General features: G+C 47.1%; 1 protein-coding gene across 1 annotated transcript in view; it reads right to left on the bottom strand.

Moving 5' to 3' along the window:
* Positions 1-16,397, bottom strand: part of ATF1 (activating transcription factor 1) — a 32,051-nt gene extending 15,654 nt beyond the window's left edge. Inside the window, exons 1-3 of the mRNA XM_084609959.1 lie at positions 16,241-16,397; positions 4,502-4,618; positions 1,737-1,862 (exon numbers count right to left, since the gene is read on the bottom strand). Coding sequence (XP_084466085.1) covers positions 1,737-1,862; positions 4,502-4,612 — 237 coding nt within the window. The 5' untranslated portion in view covers positions 4,613-4,618; positions 16,241-16,397. The remainder of the gene's footprint in view (positions 1-1,736; positions 1,863-4,501; positions 4,619-16,240) is intronic.
* Positions 16,398-18,279: the final 1,882 nt, after the last annotated feature.

The following is an 18,279-nucleotide window of genomic DNA, read 5'->3' as shown; positions in this document are numbered from 1 at the left end:
CAAGCTAGTGAGTTTTAGGAATAGGACACCAGAGGACAAGGATGACCAACCCTCACTTAAAGAAACATGGTTACGGTGAGAATGGGAGAAGGAGCCCCACTTAAGAAAAAGAAGGGAGGAGGGTTTTAAAAGAAATTTCAAATAATAAAAATTGACTGTGTGGAGTTTTGTATTTTGGTTGCTCAGAGTACTGTATTTATAATTAGAGTCAACTGAAGACAATGAACACATTTAAAGAAGCAGTAGCATATCATGGAAGAAATAGGCAAGAATATTTGTACAGACTACTCAAATGGACTTAACAGTATTTATTTTATATGAGGTTATCATCTGTAATTTCCTTTTTATTCCATTTGTAGCCTTTTCCAGTTGCCAAGTGTCAATTTTTAATCTGATGATCCCAATTAAACACAAGCAAACAAAGCTCCTTTATTTGTACTTATCTCTGTACCAGCAACATAAGGTCAGCAGGAACGTGTGTAACTCTGAGGAAAGTACTTTTTAGTTAGCTGTCGCAGCAAAGAGGGGTTTGCTATCAACATTTAGAGAAAGTTGCTCATGTTTCTTTTGTCTCTAGAAGGCCATGAAGTTCACCAAAATGCTTTGTGAAGATAGCTAAATTCTCCATTACGCAAACCTACTGTGTTTGTTAAAAGCAGATGGGGAAATTGAGGCACAAACCAATTAAATGACTTGTTCAAAATCAGTGAGTGAGCAAGCAGATCCGGGTCCCTTAGGGCAGAACTAGGTCTTATGTTATATTCTGTGCAGCATAAATATACTGTTGGCACTCAACAAAGAAGAACCACCACTCATGTCTGCTGACTTGACCCACATCTTAACCCCTGGATTGTTTTGGTTCATTTCTAATTTGGATATTAAAGTACATGGGATGATGAACTGTAAGCAGTGCTTTTCTTCAAAAAAGACAATAACCAGAGGTTCTTTCTGTCCATCTGTAGTGCAATTTAAAGATCTCACTGCAATCTGTGAAGATTCGGAAATAAACTTGGTAATCTGGCCAGTATTCCCCCAAATCTAGTCTCTGTCATACCTATCTATTGCCACTGCACTATTTTTATTCTTATTAATTAAAAAACTTCAGGACACCTCAGATATGGGGCTCCTATATCTATCTATCTATATTATATAATTATAAAACACAGCCACATGTCAGGATATATATTTTGCTAACTAGGAATATAACTATGAAACAAATAATTACATATACACTAATTGTCAAAACATCAAAAGCAACTAGTTCACACATTATTTTCGTTAATCAATTTGAAGCTTTATAAATTATAAGGAGCACACAAAAGTATCTGAGAAGTCCAACATTTTTATAAAAATAAATAAATAAATAAATAGTAGCCTGTGGACAGAGATCTTATATACATAAAGTTTCAGCTCCAATCAAATCTTTATATATAAATTATAACACCCTAAGATAGGGTTTTAAAATGCAATCTTAACTCTAAGGGCACCTCTGAGCAATATAAAACATGAAATATCTAAACAGTGATTAAATAAAAATGATGTACCTAAAAATAAAAATTTTTCGGGCTTGGATTTACAAATTGGCTTCCTAGATGTCATCCCTACATTAGAAAAATTCACAGACACTTTACTAATGGTGCCAGCGAGGCTGTACTGTGGTAGGTTCAGATCAATCAGATAAGACTTTACAAGTCTTTTCATGTATGTTAAAAAAAAAACCTACTGTTTTTTTTTACCTGCACTGTTTGCACCTGGGGTGAGTGGATTACAGAGGACTGAGCTGTCTGAATGACTCCCTGGACCTGTACTTGCTCTCCAGGAAGCTGTACAACTGGCAACGGAGTAGGACCTCTTAGAGACATCTAAAACAAATATAAAGTTTATTAACAAAATTAGATGTATGCTTTGTACCATGTAGTTAGAAAATGCAGATAAGCCTATGACAATTAGTGGGGAATGGGCATTAACAGAGGCTTGTTTTAAGTTGAGACATAAAATAAGTCTTTAAAAATTAAATCTGTTTTTCTGATACACTGCTGCATATGAAAAAGTCTAAACCAGTCACTGACTTGACTTCGGTTAGAGAGAAAGCCAAATGCTTTAGCAATATGTGTAACAAAATGTTATGCCTCACGTAGTAAAGCAGACTTTTCCAAATTAACACTGAGCCCTCCACTGAGAATGATTTTCTTATATATGTATAGCTCCATAATATGTGCATGGCACTTTACAGATAACGACAAAGCCCTATTATTTAAGCTTTAATTCCATCGTAATGGGTGTATTAAATTAGACCAATAGAAGACAGATTGTATAAAATGCTGGGCACCCTCAATTCCTACTTAAATCCACGGATGTTCAGAAAAATCAGCACTTCACAAGAACAGACCTTAAATTAGATTAAATTAACAAGAGGGGTGAGATAAAAGTTGAGCAGAGGGTCAGAATGGACCAGAACAACAACAATAAGATAATGCAATAGCATGGGTGAATTAATGTGTGCATTTCGAGGGTTTTTTTCTTTTAAACAGGGGAGGACTATGGCTCAGTGGCCTTCTACTAGAAGTGTATTTTGAAGGAGGTAAATATGGAGGCGTGCTGGACCAATTCAGGGAGGGATTCAACACATAGTGGGACAGTTAGACAGGCACCTCAGGGTGAGCAAAAAGAAACAACAGCAGAGGAGCCAAATTTTACAGGGCCTGGAAAGCAAGGAGGAGATAGAATTCAATGCAGAAGGCAAAAGAAAGGAGGATCTGAGCATGGTCAGGCAAAGTAGATTATTTTTGCAGCTGAATTATGGTCTGGAGACAAGTGAGAAGTCAGAGAAAGGAGTGTTGTTGTATCAAGATGCGAGACTAACAAGGCATGACTAGGATTTTACTGATGAGCATGAAGAAGTGATGGATTCTGGAGAGAGTGTACTGGAAAATCTGGCAGGATTAAGTAACATCAGTAACATGGAGGGGAGAGAGAGAGGACTTGAAAATTACACCAACAATGTATACATGTGGGACAGGGAGGGTGTCAGAGAAGTTGTTGAAACTGGCTTCCACTAACAATCGCTGTCACTCTGATAAATTCCAGGAAAACAACACAGTGCTGCTCAGTTTGCGGTCTGGTGAACTATACAGAACTCTGTAGCTAGAATTTAAAGATACCATGGAGGAGACAAACAAGCACTCATTCTTTATGGCAATTTGATTGCATTATTCAGCATATATTTTAGAGTTTTATAGAATAAGGTTTCTGACCTTTGTCAATATAAGACTTAAGACATCTGGTCTTCAATATTTATTATTAAAATCTCAGTTATTGCTTTATCTTAAATCTAAGATGAATAAGCAGAACCTAATTTCTATTAATGTGATCTCCGTATACAACAATTTTAACATTCTGATAAGTTTATACTCATGACTTTGAACTCAAATGAGCCTTTGCACTTTTAAATTTACTAAAGCTGTACAAATAAGTGCAAAGTTAAATCACCAGTTTCCTCCCCTAAATTCTGCACTACTTCTCTTAATCTGGAATAGAAGATATTTATTTTAGAAAAGATTAATTATTAAAACCTATATATACAAAAATATTAATAAAAGTCGAATAGCTAAGTTCTTACATAATCAAAACTTACTTTGGTGTCACAAAACAAACTAACTTTTTTGGCAACCCCATGCCAAATGAAAACAAATATTTTGTAGAATTAGACTGTTATCAAACAACAGGATGTTTGTTCACCTTCACTATCCAGTTATTGCTTCAAGCAATTATGACTAAACTGTAGCTAAATTTTACATTAAAAACTGAACTCCCTACATGGGGCAAACTCTGGATCATCTACCAAAGTATTATTTTGCACAGCTCAGAAAAGGGACAGAAGGACAGTCAGAGCAGACATTCTCTAGGAAAACTCATTTTGCAGATTCAACAATCTTAAAGTGGCTGCATCCTGAACGATTCACTTTTGAACTTGAAAAATGTGGTTCCCTCATTAAATGTTTTTCATCAAAAACAAAGATAACAAACATTTCCAAAGCATCAGTATGGTTTTTTTCCCCAAATTAAGTGTTCTTTAGCAGAGTTCACTGGAGCTTGGTCACAGAAAAATCTCCAACGTACGTTTTATTTTGTAAAATTAACTCATTTACTCAATTCCAAATGGCTTAAAAGAAAGTGTTTCAGAGATGCTGAGCGTCAACGACTGCTGTCAAAGAGAGCTGCAAGTGCTCAGCTACTCCCATTTGTCAGGCTGAGTGAATATTGCAAAGGATCTAAAATTTAACAAGAATGAGAGCCAAATGTGCTGCACTGTACTAATATCAGATACATTTAGATATTTTGAATCCAAGCCAAGAAATTAATTTTGTGGGGTCAATTAAAAAACAAACTGTACACCTCTGCCACCCTATTTCCTGGTTCTTATTCTCCCTGAATGTTTGATAAAACTGTAGAATAGAGTTTGAACACAAAAAAATTCTCTTAACTAGTTCAAAAAGTTTACCTGTTGAGCAATGTGAGAGAGATGAGCTGCCTGTAGTGGTGTACCTTGTATGGACGCTGTTTGTGGCGGTGTGGCTGCACTGTTACCGGTATTCTTGTGCACCTCTTCCATAATCAACTACAAGAAAAATAGGGGGTTAATTCAATTAACAATGCTTTTCAAAGTCGTAGGATGGGGTTTTCAAAGGACGTTAGATGCCCAACTTCCATCAACTTTCAACGGGCTTTGGGTGCCTAACTTCTTTATGCCTATATGAAAATCCCAGACATAATTAACATTAGTACTGTGCACTTCGACACCACTTTTCATCAGAAGATAGCAAAGCACTCAAACATTCTTTAATCAGATTCACGATCTGCCTTTGACATAGTTAAGTGTTACTATCCCCTTTTTAGAAATGGGGCACTGAAGCACAAACACATTAGCAACTTGCCCAAACCCACAGAGCAAATCAGTGTGAAAGCCAAGAAGACCACTCCAAAGTCCTGTCCCTGAGTGCTGTCCAAGAGCCCACTAAATCGTCAATCACACACTCTGAAATGGGTTCACTCTGTCAACTTTAGGAGTTCAACTATTTTCAGCACTGGTTCAGATGCACCCGTTGTCGGTAAGGGTTAAATTTGCCTATAAAATTTCTACACTAAAGTTATCACCCCTACGCATGTGTATTAGTGTACTAAAAGAACAGGGTGCTCTAAATAGTTATCTTGTTTGCATCTCTAGATTAGTAATTAACAGATATCAGATTCTAAAAATCTGTTTATCCAAGACACCAGCCATAATTACCATAAAACAGCTAAAATTAAATAATTTGAATTTAAAATCCAGCTGTTCCCTAAGTGTAAACAGCATAGCTAGTATTTAGACATTAAACATAAGCAGATCCAAGATGTCATTATTTTAAGACCCTATAAAATTAACCAGACCCTTTCATTATAAAGTCAAGGTAACTTTTCTCAGATTTTCACTTTTTACATTTAATTATCTGACATCATTTTAAGGTTAAAACCATAAATCAGGAGATTTAGTGTAATGTAAAATGTAGACACATTTAGGGTGAGGGGGTGGACTGGAAGGAGACATTAAAAGATCTGTAAGTGCTAAATATTTTGTCACACAAGGGTTGAAACAGTTGCAAGGACAGTTGCTATGAGACTGGAAACTACATTTCTCTCTGTGGAAATGTGAGTCATTGATTTTTCCCTACTGCGATCAACCACAGCTCTTGCAGCTTGACATATACTCATAGGGCAAGAAGTCAATTTACATGAAGACTCAGGGCCTGATCTTGCCATCCTTACTTATGTGAGGAGTCACTCTGAAGTCAAGAAGACTCCTCCTCAAGGAGGTTGCAAAATATGGTCTTGTAGTGAGAAAACTGGGAAGATTAATGATATAGTGAGATTGGAAGCTGTACCCCTCAAAATAAGGTATTAGGATTCTTTAAAATTTGTTATACTATACAAGCAAAATAGAGGTTTCACTTTAGAATAATGGGACTGTGAGAGCTGTACATTGCTTCCGATACATCCACTTTTTTTTAAACCCCCACCTAAACCCCCTATAGCATTGGCTAAGATCACCATGGTGCTGATGCTCCTACACAGTAGTTTTCCCCATAGCACCAGCAGCAGTGAGAGTCAGATGAGGAGCCAGATTGACATGCTACTCGATTTCACACTACCCTGCTTGCAAAAAACAAACAAAAACAAAAACAGCTACTGTGCAGGAGGAAAGGCAGGGTTTTAATCCCAGTGATTTTTCTTTCCTCGGCAGCTGTTGCTTTGCAGTACATGAAAATTTAAAAGAAAGATTTTTAAAACGAGACAAAATTGGTAACGGAAGTAATTTAAATAACATTTACTTACAACGGTAAAGAACAGCATTACTGAAAAACGCAGTATGCAAGTTTGTTTATTAGAGTCACACAATGCACACAAAAGAAAGCAAGGTACAGCTGGTGAAAATCAACTACATTCTTACAAAGGAAAAATGTATATTATGTATTTTTGCCAACTCAGATATGACAAATATCACTGGTGAACAGGACACTGTCTAATTTACTCAACTGCAAAAAATAAAATAAGGAGTTTCTGATAGGACACCAGTCTCCAAGTACTCAGCAGTTCCTGTAGTTTTCAACCACATTTTTTTATTTTTAAAAATGTTTCTCTCTCCTGTTGCTGCATGAGAGTCACAATAAGAACAGGAGAAACTGACTGTAATTAAAAAATGAAACGGATTAAACAGAAAATCACTCTCGAATGCACAAAGTAAATAAAGAGATGTGAAGCACTTATGTCATCCAATGAATCAGTAAGGAAGTACATGCTATCCAGCATGGCACAATTAAGTGTGCAAAAATTTTACAAGCGTCTATTTTTCAAAAGTAACATACTCGGCTGAAAAAGTATGTATTGTCTATGGGAGGCATGCTAACGTTTTACACAGAGTGATTTCTATCTATTCAGCTTTCAGGAAGACGCTATCAGAGGTGAGAAAGTTCAAGTTAATCTTGGATGACAACTTCTCAGCCAAAGAGAGATCAAAAAGAAAAGGAGTACTTGCGGCACCTTAGAGACTAACCAATTTATTTGAGCATAAGCTTTCGTGAGCTACAGCTCACTTACTAACACGGCTGCTACTCTGAAAAGAGAGATCAGTGTACCGAAACGGAAAATTTGTAAGTACTTCAGTTTTTAACAGCACTGCGCTGACCACTTGCAACAACAACAAAACATACGTTTAGCAGAAGCCAAAGTACATACTTTTGGGATGAAGAAAAATTTTATATGGCACAGGGAGAGCTGAAAATAGGCAGTTCAAAGTCATTACAGAGTTCCCATTAGCCAGAGGACGTGGGTCTCCTAATACTCCAAATTATTTATTATTTCTATAGCACTGTAGGCGGGAATGGTGTTTTACAGAAAAATTAAAAAACACACATACCAGCCTGAAGGACCTTTACAGTCTAAATGTAAGGACTCAGTATTCTAAGCACTGTGCTGAATAGATTTGCTTTGAAAGGCCAGTCTTTGCCAAACTGTTAGAAATCAGTTTAAATCTTCACATAGGCCAGTCATATCACTTAAAAAAAAACTATTCTGCTCTCAAACAGTGTTTCATTTTCAGCATAGATGATGCTTTACAGCTGACTATAGGCAGGTTCAATTTATTATCCTGAGCCTGAGGATCACTAAAAATCATTCCATTCAACTAACCAGATTCCTCAGTTGGAATTACCATACAGCAAAATCTGAAATTGCCTTCAAATTTTGAGTTGTACTAAGGAGACTAACACATGAGTTAAAAAATAAACTAGAATATGGACCTTACAGAAAAATGATCTCTAGTCTCAAATTTAAAAAGCTATCCTATTTATTGAATGTTAAAATACTAAGTTGTTGCACAAGTACAGTTAAGATACTATGCACATACAGTAGCTATTTTCCTAGTATGTTTATTTTGCTATTAATTGACAGATAACATATAATTTCTGACAGAAAAGTAGAAAAGATACCTCTGTGAAAAGATGTTTTGTATATTAATTAGCTGTAATTAATCAGATGGATTCTACTGATTGCCTTCCACTTAATTGCCTTCTGTGACGAGATAACTGGTTCTGTGGATGAAAGGAAAGCAGTGGACGTGTTGTTCCTTGACTTTAGCAAAGCTTTTGACACGGTCTCCCACAGTATTCTTGCCAGCAAGTTAAAGAAGTATGGGCTGGATGAATGGACTATAAGGTGGATAGGAAGCTGGCTAGATTGTCGGGCTCAACGGGTAGTGATCAATGGCTCCATATCTAGTTAGCAGCCCGTATCAAGCGGAGTGCTCCAAGGCTGGTCCTGGGACCAGTTTTGTTCAATATCTTCATTAACGGTCTGAAGGATGGCCTGGACTGCACCCTCAGCAAGTTTGCAGATGACACTAAACTGGGACGAGAGGTAGATACGCTGGAGTGTAGGGATAGGATACAGAGGGATCTAGACAAATTAGAGGACTGGGCCAAAAGAAATCTGATGAGGTTCAACAAGGACAAGTGCAGAGTCCTGCACTTAGGATGGAAGAATCCCATGCACTGCTACAGACTAGGGACCGAGTGGCTCGGCAGCAGTTCTGCAGAAAAGGATCTAGGGGTTACAGTGGACGAGAAGCTGGATATGAGTCAACAGTGTGCCCTTGTTGCCAAGAAGGCCAATGGCATTTTGGGATGTATAAGTAGGGGCATTGCCAGCAGATTGAGGGATGTGATCGTTCCCCTCTATTCGACACTGGTGAGGCCTCATCTGGAGTACTGTGTCCAGTTTTGGGCCCCATACTACAAGAAGGATGTGGAAAAATTGGAAAGAGTCCAGCAGAGGGCAACAAAAATGATTAGGGGACTGGAACACATGACTTATGAGGAGAGGCTGAGGGAACTGGGGATGTTTAGTCTACGGAAGAGAAGAATGAGGGGGGATTTGATAGCTGCTTTCAACTACCTGAAAGGGGGTTCCAAAGAGGATGGCTCTAGACTGTTCTCAGTGGTAGCAGATGACAGAACAAGTAGTAACGGTCTCAAGTTGCAGTGGGGGAGATTTAGGTTGCATATTAGGAAAAACTTTTTCACTAGGAGGGTGGTGAAGCACTGGAATGCGTTACCTAGGGAGGTGGTGGAATCTCCTTCCTTAGATATTTTTAAGGTCAGGCTTGACAAAGCCCTGGCTGGGATGCTTTAATTGGGGATCAGTCCTGCTTTGAGCAGGGGGTTGGACTAGATGACCTCCTGGGGTCCCTTCCAACCCTGATATTCTGTGATTCTATGATACTGACATCAAATCACAAGTCACAGGGACAGCAACTTAGCATGACATCAATTCAAATTTTTGTTCTGTTTTGAGTGCATCTCCAACACAAGAACCAACCTTTCTGCAGTGAGAAAAACTCTCAGAGCTCAATCCTGAAAGAAGAAAGTTAAGGTTGCTCAGCAGCTCTCTAGTGCTCAACACTTTGAATAATTGGGTCCTTAGCAGGCATAGTCAAAAATCAGCCAAGAAATTAAACGCTCAAAAAAACCTCCCCCAAAGCTTGACAACTCCAGTAAACTATGCTATTACTCTGAAAACATTTTATTCTATCTGAAAACAAAGTCCACAGAACCACTAGAGAAAATTAAAGCCTTTTTAAAATAAATCTCATTATGCTAATGTACTAATAGCAGACACCAAACTTTTCTTTAGAGACCTACTTGTTATTAATTCAGAGAAATCTATAATATGAAGTATGCTATTTACTGTTGCTAAGAGTTTAGCAATCCATCAACTAGTCAGAATAATGTGTCTAAGGCAGAGAAACTGCTTTCCTAGTTATAGTCTTTTTAAACGATCAATTACACAAAAGACATTGACCAGGAAAACAGATTAGTAGATTGTACTGCAAGAAGAGACCTTTATGATCCTCATCTGACATCCTGTATAACATGGGCCACATAGTTTCACTGAGTGATTCTGGATCATAACTTCTACGACCTCATAGTTCATGGGTAAGTGGCAACAAATCTGCCAAACCAAGAGCAGCAGCATCAGGGTCAATGTATCCAAAAAGTTTAATCTTTTTGGTAAGGTGATTGGGGAGTCTAGTTAGAAACATGACATGAGAATGTTAATATATCTTTCAGCAACACCGAAAAGGCCTTTGCACTGCAGCTAGATGACAACTGGGGCAGATGAATAGATAGATTTCCAAATATTTGCTTACACTCTTAACCCCACAAATCAAAAGATAAAGCATGCCCATTAAAGTGTACATTCTATGTATATTCTAAAGTTAATGTATATATTTTGATATATGCATTTATATATTGAAATTTATTTTACATGATGTGTGTGTGTGTGGCGGGGGTTAAAACAAAAGTAAGGTTGGTCTTGTGATTAAGGCAATGGACTGGAACTCAGGAGACCCGAGTTCAATTTCCACTATGTCACAGACTTTTTGTGTGCCTTGGGCAAGTTACTTCGCCTGTCGCAACTCCCCATCTGTAGAACGGGGATAAATACTACTTCCTTTCTTCTACCTTTTATCTGTCCCATCTGTTTATACTGTAACTTCTTTGGGGAAGGGACTCTCCCCTAACACACGTTTGTAAAGTGCCTGTAACAAGTGTCAAACAAGGCATAAAGCATTACTTTTATAGGTGGTAAAGAACCAGAAAAAAAGCTTTGTTTTGCTTTTCTGCTCTTTTAAAATGTAAGGCGCATGCAAAGTCACTCTACATAAGCGATTCAAGTAAATTGCAGTATATGAACTACAAATAAATAAGGTACTTTATGCAGCTTTAACTTTTACAAAATTAAATTGAAGATATGTAAAGAAAGTTTTAGGGAAACAGATTCCTGAATTCCCAGCTGTAAGCTTGACAGACAACTTTTTCATAAGCAAGGGCAGTTAATCAAAGTCTTATCTTTTTTTGAATATTAGGTGCTTCTAGAAAGCAGGCATCCAACAGACAGTGACAGGTACTTGAACCCAAAAGAAGGCTGATCTACAGTTTCCTTGAAATCAGTAAAAGATAGATGGGCTATGACAGGATATCCTTGCAAATGCAAGCCAGGAAGTAGGAGAGGAGTGTTCAATTAATTATTATTTATTTGTATTACAGTAGTGCCTAGGGGTATCAGGTATGGTTCACGGATATATTGTGCTAGGTGCTGTATAAACACACAGCAGAGACAGTCTCTGCCCTAAGGAGCTTACAGATCTAAGCAGAAGATGAGAGAGAACAGATGGATGAAACAGACAGGTGGAACACAAGAAAACAAGGAGGCAACCAAAACCTCTGGGGACCACCCACTGAGAACAGCATCTTCAAGGGAACAATAAAAGAACAAAGGCCATAATCAAGATATTGTCAAGTTTGGGGCAAGAAGTAAATTGCACAAACCACAAAGGGGTAATTTTCCTTATCTCTGAATAATAGTCGACCACATGTGTCTGAAAGCAACAGGAATTCTGGTTTAGAGAAACAGGAAATATAGCTCTAGACACAGACCAATTATTCTAGAGATGTTTAGGTGGGCCCAGAAAGAACTACATTAGGATTTTAAGCTTCCTTGATACTTCATTTCCCTTATTAGTCATCTATAGACCTATATTTGTTAAGGCTGATCCACAAAAAAAGGTTATGTTACATTGAGCATAAAGGACTCACATATAAAAGAACAGAGTATTAACAAGCCCCCCCCCGCCCAACATGGTGTTAACAACATACAGAGAAAGCATACTGAAAACTAAATAGTGAATAACTGAACATTTAATTACCATTGAATTAATTATTGTTAGACAACAAAAATTACTTTATCAAATAATTAATATAAATCAGTAAATAATATGGGGAGGAACTGGCCCCGCAAAATTAATGTAGACACTGATTGATTGGTTCTTCTTGGTAATGCTCTTAATGTAACTGATCTCCAAAGTGTGAGTCTCCAATTCTCCCTGTTATAATCTTCCAAGTAAATAATGTATATTTAATACTTTCAGATGAGGACATTGAGGTTTCAGAAAGTTTATTCTCCCTAAAAGGCCCAGTGTGGGCCTGCATTGTATGTTAAAGCGGGGTTAACATGGTGAGGATACTGGGAATGTGTCAGAAATGCTGGCCTCTGGCCTGCATCCTGAAGTAACAAGTAGTAAGAGCATCAATGAAATTAAGGTGTGTACATCAGATGTGTCTGATGACTGAAGACACTGTGGGGAGATATGGGTCCTGTGTGTGATGGGCCCAGAATAGGCCTGTGCTGAGGAGTAATATGGAGTCACTCCTGGCTAGTGCAAGGGAGGAATATGGACACGTGTTGAGCCTAGTGAGAGTCTGCACTGGGACAACATGAGGCCCCCACAAGGTGGCTGCGAGGAGTATTCTGGACAAATGGGCTGCGTAACCTTGCGTTGCAGATGATGTGGGGCCCTGTGAGGCAGGGAAAGGGATACAGGGAACTTGTGAGATATGGTTGGTGTGGGTATATGCTGGGTGTGACATAGGGCCCCAAAAGGCTGGTATGAGATGATGTTGGGCATGGGTGAGATGTGGGCATCACATGTGTACATTATGGGTAATGCAGAATGCCGGGATGGGATACAGGGTGTGTGAGAGATGTGGGCAGTGCATATGTAAAAGAATAAATGGACACAAATCAGACATCAAGAATTATAACATTCAAAAACCAGTTGGAGAACACTTCAATCTCTTTGGTCACTCGATTACAGACCTAAAAGTTGCAATTCTTCAACAAAAAAACTTCAAAAACAGACTCCAACGAGAGACTGCTGAATTGGAATTAATTTGCAAACTGGATACAATTAACTTAGGCTTGAACAGAGACTGGGAATGGATGGGTCATTACACAAAGTAAAACTATTTCCCCATGTTTATTCCCCCCCTCCGCCCCCCACTGTTCCTCAGATGTTCTTGTCAACTACTGGAAATGGCCCACCTTGATTATCACTACAAAAGGTTCCCCCCCTGCTCTCCTGCTGGTAATAGCTAACCTTAAGTGATCACTTGATGAAGTGAGCTGTAGCTCAGGAAAGCTTATGCTCAAATAAATTGGTTAGTCTCTAAGGTGCCACAAGTCCTCCTTTTCTTAGTGCTTATGAGGGTGGAGTGAGGGGATACAGGGCATGAATGACACACGAGCAATACATGTGTACATTATAGGCAATGCAGGGGATCACAGAGCCGGTGTGAGGGAACACAGCGTGAGGGGATGCAGCGCATGAGGTGGGCGATGCATACCTATGTTATAGGCAACTCAGGGCATCACAAAGCTGGTGCAAGGGGACACAGGATGCGGGCAAGACAGCTGGGTGTGAGGTGAGGTGGGACCCCGTGAGGCAAGCCTGATGTGATGCAGGGCGAGGGGGGGGGGTGATGCATACGTTCACGATAAGCAATGCAGGGCACCATGAAGCTGGTGTGAGGGGACACAGGGTGAGGGGACGCAGAACGTGAGGTGAGCGATACGTACATACAAGATAGGCAATGCAGGGCATCACAAGCTGGTGCGAGGGGACACAGGGTGAGGGGACGCAGGGCGAGGGGTGGGCGATGTGTACGTACACGATAGGCGATTCAGGGCATCACAAGCTGGTGCGAGGGGGCACAGGGTGAGGGGACACAGGGCGTGAGATGGGCGAGGGGTACGGACACCCCAGGCGACGCGGGGCGAGGGGGCGCAGGGCGTGAGGTGGGCGAGGGGTACGGACACCACAGGCGACGCGGGGCGAGGGGGCGCAGAGCGTGAGATGGGCGAGGGGTACGGACACCCCAGGCGACGCGGGGCGAGGGGACGCAGAGCGTGAGATGGGCGAGGGGTACGGACACCCCAGGCGACGCGGGGCGAGGGGGCGCAGGGCGTGAGGTGGGCAAGGGGTATGGACACCCTAGGTGACACGGGGCGAGGGGGCGCGGGGCGTGAGATGGGCGAGGGGTACGGACACCCCAGGCGACGCGGGGCGAGGGGGCGCAGGGCGTGAGATGGGCAAGGGGTACGGACACCCTAGGTGACGCGGGGCGAGGGGGCGCGGGGTATGGACCCCCTAGGTGACGCGGGGCGAGGGGGCGAAGGGTGTGAGGTGGGCAAGGGGTACGGACACCCTAGGTGACGCGGGGCGAGGGGGCGCGGGGCGAGGGGTACGGACCCCCTAGGTGACGCGGGGCGAGGGGGCGAAGGGCGTGAGATGGGCGAGGGGTACGGACACCCTAGGTGACGCGGGGCGAGGGGGCGCGGGGCGAGGGGTACGGACCCCCTAGGTGACGCGGGGCGAGGGGTACGGACCCCCTAGGTGACGCGGGGCGAGGGGTACGGACCCCCTAGGTGACGCGGGGCGAGGGGGTGAAGGGCGTGAGATGGGCGAGGGGTACGGACACCCCAGGCGACGCGGGGCGAGGGGCACAGACCCCCTAGGTGACGCGGGGCAAGCGGGCGAAGGGCGTGAGGTGGGCGAGGGGTACGGACACCCCAGGCGACGCGGGGCGAGGGGCGAGGGGCACAGACCCCCTAGGTGACGCGGGGCGAGGGGGCGCGGGGTACAGACCCCCTAGGTGACGCGGGGCGAGGGGTACGGACCCCCCAGGCGACGCGGGGCGAGGGGGCGCGGGGCGTGAGGTGGGCGAGGGGTACGGACTCCCTAGGTGACGCGGGACGAGGGGTACGGACCCCCCAGGCGACGCGGGGCGAGGGGGCGCGGGGTACGGACCCCCTAGGTGACGCGGGGCGAGGGGTACGGACCCCCCAGGCGACGCGGGGCGAGGGGGCGCGGGGCGAGGGGTACAGACCCCCTAGGTGACGCGGGGCGAGGGGTACGGACCCCCTAGGTGACGCGGGGCGAGGGGGCGCGGGGCGTGAGGTGGGCGAGGGGTACGGACACCCCAGGCGACGTGGGGCGAGGGGTACGGACCCCCTAGGCGACGCGGGGCGAGGGGTACGGACCCCCTAGGCGACGCGGGGCGAGGGGTACGGACCCCCTAGGTGACGCGGGGCGAGGGGCGTGAGGTGGGCGAGGGGTACGGACCCCCTAGGTGACGCGGGGCGTGAGGTGGGCGAGGGGTACGGACCCCCTAGGTGACGCGGGGCGAGGGGGCGCGGGGCGTGAGGTGGGCGAGGGGTACGGACACCCCAGGCGACGCGGGGCGAGGGGTACAGACCCCCTAGGTGACGCGGGGCGAGGGGTACGGACCCCCTAGGTGACGCGGGGCGAGGGGTACGGACCCCCCAGGCGACGCGGGGCGAGGGGGCGCGGGGTACGGACCCCCCAGGTGACGCGGGGCGAGGGGGCGCGGGGTACGGACCCCCCAGGCGACGCGGGGCGAGGGGTACAGACCCCCTAGGTGACGCGGGGCGACGGGGCGCGGGGCGAGGGGTACGGACCCCCCAGGCGACGCGGGGCGAGGGGGCGCGGGGTACAGACCCCCCAGGCGACGCGGGGCGAGGGGGCGCGGGGTACAGACCCCCCAGGCGACGCGGGGCGAGGGGGCGCGGGGTACAGACCCCCCAGGCGACGCGGGGCGAGGGGGCGCGGGGTACGGACCCCCTAGGTGACGCGGGGCGAGGGGTACGGACCCCCCAGGCGACGCGGGGCGAGGGGGCGCGGGGTACGGACCCCCCAGGCGACGCGGGGCGAGGGGGCGCGGGGTACGGACCCCCCAGGCGACGCGGGGCGAGGGGGCGCGGGGTACGGACCCCCCAGGCGACACGGGGCGAGGGGGCGCGGGGTACGGCAGCTGTGTGGCGAGGCGACGCGGGCCCCAGGGCCAGGCCGGGCGGGATGCGGGGCGCGGACAGGGCTCGCCCTGCTGCCCTGGCCGGGGCAGGCGGGAACGAGCCGTGGGGAACGCAGGCGCCGCCCGGCTACGTTCTCGCGTGCCCCGTTCGGGGGCTCGTGGGCTCCGGGGCAGCGCCAAGGGGCCGCAGGCGAGGCCCCGCGGGGCGGCTCGTGAGGGGAGACAGGGCGGGGGCTGAGCAACGAGTCCAGCGCGGCGAGGAGGGGGCAGAGCAGCTGCCTCGCCCACGCCCCCAGGGGAGGGGACCCGAGCGAGCCGCGAGCTCCCCTCCCCCAAGCCCTGGGCGCGAGGCTGTCGCGCGCTCCCTCAGCGTCCGCGTCTCCTAGTCCCTTCCCCCCCTTCGCGCTCCTTGATTCGATCGCGTCCGCCGCCCTTCCCGCTCGCGCCCTGATTGAGTCGTTCACGTCCGCTCTTACCTCAGAGGCCCAGAGGCCGCGCCGCCCTCCTCGCCCCGCGAGCACCCAGAGGGAAGAGCCGCCGCTCGCGCCGCCGCTGTCTCCGTCTCAGGAAACCGGCGCCGCCGGCATCGTAAACACAGCAGGCCCGGCCGGGACGCTCGAGGTGGGCGGGCTGCAACCATAGAGTCAACCGGAGGCCTGGGCTAGAGATTCCGACCATAGAGTTCCCCGCCTAGAGCGCCTTTCAGGGCATCCCTGAGGACGCGCCATAGAGTTCCGGAGGTCTAAGTGACGTCGACGTCCCTCCGAGGCCTCCTCAACCGCCCCCCCCCCTCGAATCTTCCCGCCGAGCTCGGGGGTGGCCCCGCTGTCCAGGGTGACAGGGCTGCTAGGCCCGAGCATCGGCCCAGCAGCCGCCATCTTCGTGCCGCGGGAGGGACAATCCCTGCTCCGCTCACAGGGCCACGCCGCAGCCCTCAGCCCGCTGGCGCGGCGCGCGGACAGGGCTTCACCCCTCCCGCCCGGGGCTCACCGGCCCAGCTCCCGGTGCTGTTCATGGGTCAGCCCTGAGTCGGCGGCCGCCTGCCAGAGAGCGGTGCTGAGGGGCTGCCCGTGGCGTGAAACCCGCGGCCCCAGCGCTGAGGGGCGGCCCGGTCTTCACGGACCCACACTGCTCCCCGTGGCGTGAAACCCACGGCCCCAGCGCTGAGGGGCGGCCCGGTCTTCACGGACCCACACTGCTCCCCGTGGCGTGAAACCCGCGGCCCCAGCGCTGAGGGGCGGCCCGGTCTTCACGGACCCACACTGCTCCCCGTGGCGTGAAACCCGCGGCCCCAGCGCTGAGGGGCGGCCCGGTCTTCACGGACCCACACTGCTCCCCGTGGCGTGAAACCCGCGGCCCCAGCGCTGAGGGGCGGCCCGGTCTTCACGGACCCACACTGCTCCCTGTGGCGTGAAACCCGCGGCCCCAGCGCTGAGGGGCGGCCCGGTCTTCACGGACCCACACTGCTCCCCGTGGCGTGAAACCCGCGGCCCCAGCGCTGAGGGGCGGCCCGGTCTTCACGGACCCACACTGCTCCCCGTGGCGTGAAACCCGCGGCCCCAGTGCTGAGGGGCTCCCCGTGGCGTGAAACCCGCGGCCCCAGCGCTGAGGGGCGGCCCGGTCTTCACGGGCCCACACTGCTCCCCGTGGCGTGAAACCCGCGGCCCCAGCGCTGAGGGGCGGCCCGGTCTTCACGGACCCACACTGCTCCCCGTGGCGTGAAACCCGCGGCCCCAGCGCTGAGGGGCGGCCCGGTCTTCACGGACCCACACTGCTCCCCGTGGCGTGAAACCCGCGGCCCCAGCGCTGGGCATTGTCTCCACCCCGAAGTGGGGCCCATGAAAGAGAGGACCTCGTCCACCTCGTCTTTCCAATACCTAAGTTGAACCTAACTTGTGAACACTGGCATCATGAACGGACCGGTCAACGACACACATCATGGGGAACTAGGAGTACACAATCAGGCAGCAGAGATCCCCACCCTAAAAGCAAATACTGTACAGTACAGTGTTAAACTTAAGGGGAGGGGGGAGATTTGACAAGGTAAGGAAACTAGTTCTGTACTTGTTTCATTTAAATTAAGATGGTTAAAAGCAGCATTTTTCTTCTGTAAAGTTTCAAAGCTTGACTGTCAATGGTTGGTTGCAGACTTTTGAAAGAACCACCCTAACATTTTGTTCAGAGTTATGAACCACCTCCATTTTCAAGTTGTTCATAACTATGAGGTTCTATTGCACCCTGGGACAAACATGGCCATAACCTGCAGATGTTCAAAACAACATTACCAGTCTGCAAGGAGAGTAATTTGTGGGACATCATGTCACCTGACACCTCATTCAAGCTGCACGAGAACATGTCAGGCACTCTAGAGAAGTGTAGTTGTAGCGACAACTGTTACCTATTACCTATACCTATTATCCTGTTCCTTTGTGCTCCCTCCACCTGTTGTCTTTTGTGTAGCTTTATTGTGTGGTGTAGTGCAGTAAGGTACCAATTTATGATTGGAGCCTATAGG

The sequence above is a fragment of the Lepidochelys olivacea genome (genome assembly GCF_965140295.1).
Source record: "Lepidochelys olivacea isolate rLepOli2 genome assembly, chromosome: 20".
NCBI classification, from domain to species: Eukaryota; Metazoa; Chordata; order Testudines; family Cheloniidae; genus Lepidochelys; species Lepidochelys olivacea.
The sequence above is the reverse complement of the archived record's forward strand: the minus strand, read 5'-3'. Positions and strand labels throughout refer to the sequence as shown.